Source organism: Sebastes fasciatus, chromosome 7 (genome assembly GCF_043250625.1).
Source record: "Sebastes fasciatus isolate fSebFas1 chromosome 7, fSebFas1.pri, whole genome shotgun sequence".
Classification (NCBI taxonomy): Eukaryota; Metazoa; Chordata; class Actinopteri; order Perciformes; family Sebastidae; genus Sebastes; species Sebastes fasciatus.
The window spans coordinates 17,431,657-17,438,559 of record NC_133801.1 but is presented as its reverse complement, the minus strand read 5'-3'; the positions used below and the strand labels follow the sequence as shown (position 1 = coordinate 17,438,559).

The 6,903-nt window shown below is 38.7% G+C and overlaps 1 protein-coding gene across 1 annotated transcript in view; it reads left to right on the top strand.

The window, feature by feature from the left end:
- Positions 1-1,307: 1,307 nt before the first annotated feature.
- gosr1 (golgi SNAP receptor complex member 1) overlaps positions 1,308-6,903 on the top strand; it is a 28,324-nt gene continuing 22,728 nt past the window's right edge. The window contains exons 1-5 of the mRNA XM_074641911.1: positions 1,308-1,448; positions 2,866-2,974; positions 4,817-4,904; positions 5,989-6,096; positions 6,334-6,425. Of these exons, the coding sequence (XP_074498012.1) occupies positions 1,415-1,448; positions 2,866-2,974; positions 4,817-4,904; positions 5,989-6,096; positions 6,334-6,425 (431 nt within the window). The 5' untranslated portion in view covers positions 1,308-1,414. The remainder of the gene's footprint in view (positions 1,449-2,865; positions 2,975-4,816; positions 4,905-5,988; positions 6,097-6,333; positions 6,426-6,903) is intronic.

Genomic DNA, 6,903 nt, shown 5'->3' with positions numbered 1-6,903 from the left:
AGCAGCTGAAAAGAAAGAGGCCACACTGGGAAGATGTGATGCATAGAATCAAAACCGCACAGGTTAAACAACAGTTAATGTGTAACCATGGTTACTTATTTCAGCTTGAAAAATTTTAACATCCTGTTATTTGTCAACATTCATGAATAAAATGTTGATGTTTATTTGACCATTTGGGCAATAGTGTGTGTGCTAAGATAGATACTGTAGCTAGGTAGATAGTAACTTTATTGATGAGGGAAATTCAAGTTTCCAGCGTCACAGTTCCATAGTGCAAAACATGTTAGTAAAAAAGTTAGTAGTGCAAAGTACAAAGTGCAAAAAATGTACCAGATATAAAAATACAAGCAGATGAAGAAAAACTGTTAAAACTGAATATAGTGCAGGGTAACAGCTGTGATACACGACTATTAAAAAAGTGAATATAGTGCAGAAGAGACTGTTAAAAATTAGTATAGTGCAGGGTAACTCCAGTAGCTTAGTCTATGAAAGTGCACTGTCTGCATTATTATCTGTCCTGCAGACCGTCCTCCAAGTCATACATACACCAAAATATTAGTATAAAAAATTATTGTTTCAGCTGTAGTCTTTTGACAAACTGCTCTGTTATAGTCACTGCTGATTATATGATGCAATATTACCATAATAAAACTCGGAAACTACTTTAACATTTCTCATAGTGGTTTGACAGTACAAAAAAAACACCAAAGTAACATTATAAATAGCACAATTTGACAGTATTTATTTACAATATAAGATAAGATAAGATAAGATAAGATGAACCTTTATTAATCCCCAGAGGGAAATTCAGGTGTCAACAGCAGCAAACATCAGCAAACAGAGTGAAACACGGGAGAAGTAAAGGTATACAAAAATTATAAAAACAATAATAGAGATATCAAAGATACAGAGTGAATGGGTGAACATAGTGTGTACAGTCCCTCAATAAATAAATGTAGTATGTACAATAAATAAATGTAATATGTACATATGTGCAGTCTATAAAGTGGTATATAGGATGTATAGTGTAAAGTAAGTGTAAAGTGCGCCAGTGGTTAGAGTGCTAGATGGTTGCAGATAGTGCATGTTTAAAGCTCTTAAAGTCCTCATAGTTCTCATAAGGGGGTCAGCCTTGGTTGTGGAGCCTGATGACTACCAGCATGAAGGACTGACCCAGGCTCTTTGTTATATATTGTGCATATATATTGTGCATGTTCAAGAATTAAATCAGATTCTTCTTTAAACTAAATATAAAACACAACTGTAACTGTTGAAACGTATTGTGGGTGCCACAAACAGCCTCTAGGTGTCACTGTTTACATGTTGCTGTCTGTACTGGGTGGTGTGTTGTTCTTCCTCTGACGACACGACGTGACGCGAACCCGGAAGTCGGTGACGTCGCAGGACAACAAAGATGGCAGGGATAGGAGGCAGCAGCTACTGGGAAGGTAAGAGAGCACAAATAGACTCGATTTAAGACAACATAAAGGAAAACAACATCTAGTACAAACACTCATAATGTCAACAAGTAACTTACCAGCGTCCCTGTCGGTTTATTTGTCTCATATCTATAGTTTAAACACAGTATTAGCGACGTGTCTCTGTAGCTAAGATAGCTAACACATCGCCATGTACAGTAACGTTATTCTGTATTACATCTGTGTTTATCAATACACACAGTGAGAGACTGATGTGCCAGCTGTTACACCCAATTAGTAGTGTCTTTATGTGTCTCTTGGTTTATGTGAGTTAGCTCGTTCAGGTTCAGGTCAGTGGTAACAGTCGTTGCTGTAATGATGTTGTCATAGGGGGGTTTTCACAGCTGACATTGTGACATGTCACAAAGTACACGTGTTACTAATAACACTAACGATGGCTCTGGTTGTATTCAAGTGTCCCAGTGAGAGTGACAGCAGTAAATCAGCATGCAAAATACCAGAAACCCTGAAATCAAAGCAGCTAAATGAAATTCAGCCATCTATAATTACATTATTTACACTTGTGCTTTTCCTACTGTGAAATGTCAACATGTTAAAAAAGGCCTTTTTTTATTTATTTTTTGTAAAATGTTTTTCCCTCTCTCATCTCTGAAGACAGATTTATCCTTACTCTTCTGCCAGAATCATTATACAGGTGGAGATTCAGCCAAGCCCTTGTGTTCAGCTAGTTTTCCTCACTAAGCCTCATACACTAACAATCCTGTGTTGTAGGCATTCAGGTTTTATGAAAATCTTGAGGTTTGACTACTGTAACAAATACTACTGTCTACGTTTCAGTTATATAAAGGTAACATAATGCTTTTGCGTGCTTGAACTAAAGTGGCATAATAACTCAGGTGTACAATATGGTTCATCTCAGGAATAAACTTCAACTGCTAAAACAATTACAGGAATACACAGATCTTTCAGGAAATGACCAGTCATAACATACAGTTTCACAAGCTCAAAGAAGGAAAGAATGAAAATGAGAAAATTACAGAACATCCAATTTCCCTAACAAAATGGACTTATTATGATGGATACCGTTTTCTTTGTCTTCATTTTAAGGCAAAAATCTCCTCATTAAAGAGCCAACTCAACATATTACCTTCAGACAACCAAAACAGATCCGGGTTCCTCAGTTTAAATTTTTTCAAACAGATGATTCTTCAACTGTCACTGTACACAGGGCAGTGGGAATAACATGTATTTCATCCTCAACAACACCAAGATCACAAAAAACACATAAACGCTGCTCTTCAGGAGTACCTTTATATCTGCCTACCTCAATTGCCAGCGGTAAGGTACCAGTTCTTAACTGAACACATGAGGACATCTGCCCTCTCTGTAAATGTTAAAATGTTTTCTGTGTGCGTCTCTGTTACAGATCTGCGAAAGCAGGCCAGGCAGCTGGAGAATGAGCTCGACCTGAAGTTGGTCTCTTTCAGTAAACTGTGCACCAGCTACACCGGCTCCAGGGATGGACGTCGAGAAACGTAAGATCTGTCTCACCTGTAGCGTAGACAACCACCTAAAGCAACAGTGTGTATAGATTCTCAGTCATACAAGCCATCGGGTGTTAAGAAGTAGTTAGGCAAAGGTAGCTTAACTGGAGACTACACAGTTAGCTAACTACTAAGTCCACCCAGCAAGTCAAACTGCTTTTGACTACTAGGTAAAAAACACAATTGACCTGATTGGGATTGATAGGTTTAGTATGTGATGGTTAAAATAGTAATTTTAGAGCTCTGCATGGCTCCAATGTTCATTTGTTTATTGCATAGTTGCGTTTCGAGCAACACTGCTCTTCATCAGACTCAAGTTGACACTGCAACAGCGTTATGTTAGATATATACATAATGTGGTCATGTGATGCAGTCACGTGTGTTGGGTGACTCAAGTGGCATAGCACAAGCATGCACTTCATAAGAAAAGAAACACTTTTATGTTTTGTTTTGTGGACAACACAAGACATTTGAGGAAGTCATCTTGGGCTTTGGGAAACACTGATCGACGTTTTTCACCATTTTCTGACATTTTATAGACCAAACAACTAATCGATTAATCAAGAAAATAATCGACAGATGAGTCGACAATGAAAGTAATTGTTATTGCAAGGAATTTTAAGACCGCACCTTCGGTTCTGGGAAATAATAAATGGGCATTTTCAAAAATATATTGACATTTAAAAGACCAAACGATTAATCAAGAAAATTCTTGTCAAATGAATTGATAATGAAAGTAATTATTAGTTGCATCTCAAGTAATTTAAGTCCCTCTCATTTGTGTTATGAAGGGATGCATTCCTAACACTTAGCCGATATGAGGGGGATAATCTATGGTAGGACTTGTCTTCCTTGATTTAGTGAAAATTAACAAAAAAACGGCTACTAGTCAAAAACTGTCTTCTGGTCACACTCATGCAATGAAAATTATTATTAAATCATTATTAACATTTATTTAACCATCTCGAGGGTCGTGAAGGTGCAAAAGGGGCAGAAGTCGTAGTGGTCAGAGGGCCGTTATGTGGGTTGAGGCTAGCCAGCACAGGAATGTGTTGGCTGCAGGAAGGAAGTGTCTATGAACAATACATTGAATTCATACCGACTCCAAGGGTGTCGTTTACCAGCTACAGTATGTTAGGAGGGAGGCAAGAAAAGGACAACTTCCCTATGGAGATTTTATTATTCTAACACTACAATACACCTTTTGGTAATTAAGCCACTGCTTACGAGCTGTAACGATGAAACTCAGATCTAGCACACCTTTTACATTTCGATTCTTGAAAATAATTTGTCTAGAAACAGTCATCTATATAAAATGTTCTTTGTTGCCAAGTGGTGCTGGTTTGATTCACCATGTACCAATCATGTACAATTCTACTGATGCATCCATAGGACATGCACTAAACCATCACACTTGTATGTTTCCCAGAGGAATCTCTTAGACTTAGGTCATGCTTGCTTTGGTGTCTATGTGGATCGTGTTAATAAAACACTTTACATGAACAGTACTAATTAAAGTTCATTGTGAGTTATTTCTAATTCAACATTCATTTTCATTTGGATGCAGATTCATTTAATTTGCTAAACAGTTTGAACCCAAGTGCACAAGATTCTTCACACTAGCATTATTCTGTTAATATCAAGTTTTGGTGCTAAAATGAAAGGACCAGTGTGTAACAGTTATTACAAGTAGGCTCAAATCAATATCAGTATATTTTTTAATATTTAGACATGAGAAATTTGTGAACTGCAACATTTTCAAAAACGATCACAAACAAACAACATGAAGTCATCTTTCTAATTGTTCTCCTTTCTTTGTTTTTCCTCCTCAAGGTCAGACACCACCCCGCTGCTCAACAACTCTACCCAAGACAGGATGTTTGACACCATGTCAGTGGAGATTGAGCAGCTGCTGGCCAAAGTAAGTCAATTCTCATGGGCCAGTGGTCTGTGAAAGGCCAGCAAAATGAGAACAGCACTGGGTCTATGCCAAGGGTCTTGTCTTTTCATCAAGGAAAGAGCAGACTGCAGGCTCCACTTCTTCACATGGTTTTCATTGGACCCTAGAGTGCTTTAATGAATTTGAATCATTCAACTCAAAATCTGTATTCCTCATGTGGCAGTCCAAAGGCAGACTCCGCAAACGAACGGGAGATCATAACAGAAGAGTAGAATTTAAAGGACCAGTGTGTAACATTTATGGGGATCTATTAGCAGAAATGGAATATGATATTCATAACTATGTTTTCTTTAGTGTATAATCACCTGAAACTAGGAATTGTTGTGTTTTCGTTACCTTAGAATGAGCCGTTTATATCTACATAGGGAGCGGGTCCTCTTCACGGATTCCGCCATGTTTCTACAGTAGCGCAGAACGGCTTGGGCCGGAGTCGATAACGTTCCTCGCTCCTGTCGCCACCACTTTCTCTTGCTTCACTACTCACTTTCCTCGTAAACACACACTCTATGCACTGGCTTTGCTCCAAATGACCTACACTACTCTTACAACAACTGGCTCTAGAGAGGGCCATTTGCGTTTTTGCTTCGGCCACCGTAGTTTTCCGTAGTTCTAGTTACACGCTTGGCACACGGGAGAGGCTTCAGTTGGTTGCAATCTCAACCTCACCGCTAGATACCGCCAGATCCTACACACTCTTCCTTTAACAGTACAGTGTCATTTTTAAAGTTAATGACACAATTACAAGAGATGTAAATAAAAAAAATGGCTACATTATGATAGTAAAATTGTGCAGTTCTAATCTCAAAATCGTACAATGCAGTAATCCCTATAATGTGTTGCATCATTTGGCTATTTGGCATGAAAGACATCCCTTTGATTAAAGTGTACATCCTTGAATGGACATGTGTGTTATCGTGTTTTGCATATGTGCCATATTGTATTGGGATTCTGTGTGAGTCTTTAACATCATCGGCTGATCTCCTGGTTTCCCTGATGTCTTTTCCATCCGTCTGTCTATCCATTCATTTTCCATCTCTCTTGTCAGCTGACTGCAGTGAATGACAAGATGGCGGAGTACACCAACACCCCGGGTTCAGCTTCTCTCAACGCTGCACTCATGCACACGCTCCAGAGACACAGAGACATCCTACAGGTTTGACCTCTTCCCAATTAGTTTTCCTTTATTCTTTTTGCTCATCTGTTTTCTATAGTCTGTATCTATTTATACTTTACATGTTTTGTTTTCTGAGCTTTACTAAATTCACTACAGAACACAACAGTTTTATGATGCGCACATGCCTCAGTGTTTCCATTTTGGCCCTCTTGATGTTCACTGTTTGTTCTTCCTCAACCCCTTCTTCATTTTCACTTAAATTTGTTTTCTACGCAGGATTACACGCATGAATTCCATAAAACCAAAGGCAACTTCTTGGCCATCCGGGAAAGGGAAGACCTGCTGGGGTCTGTCAGGAAAGACATTGAGTGAGTACCCAGTCACACCACCTTATGATTAATTTGACCACGCAGCTAATATACCAGCCTGTGTCCAAATCTATAGGTATATTGACTCTTTATTATTCACACTGTAAATGCGATTTCAATGCACAAAGACATTGATAACTCATTAAATGTATTGACTGGTGAAGGTCAGAGCCGACACACCACGTGAAACTGTTCGTGGTATTGCATACAAAACAAATCATATCATCACGTGATGCATTTCTTTTGTTTGATCTTAGAGGCTGTGGAGGAATAAAAACTGCCGAGCATTATTCACAGAGTTTATATGTTGTAGACCTTATACCTCAGAGGGACGGTTGAACCTTGACTTCCACTTGGCTCGCTCTTGAAAAATGGTGGCCATTAAAACCTGTGGAAGATTCACGGCCTCTTTGGCCTTGTATTGAGAAAGTGTGTCCTCTACTCAGATTGGCTCGGTTGTGAGTGAGTGTATTGAAAT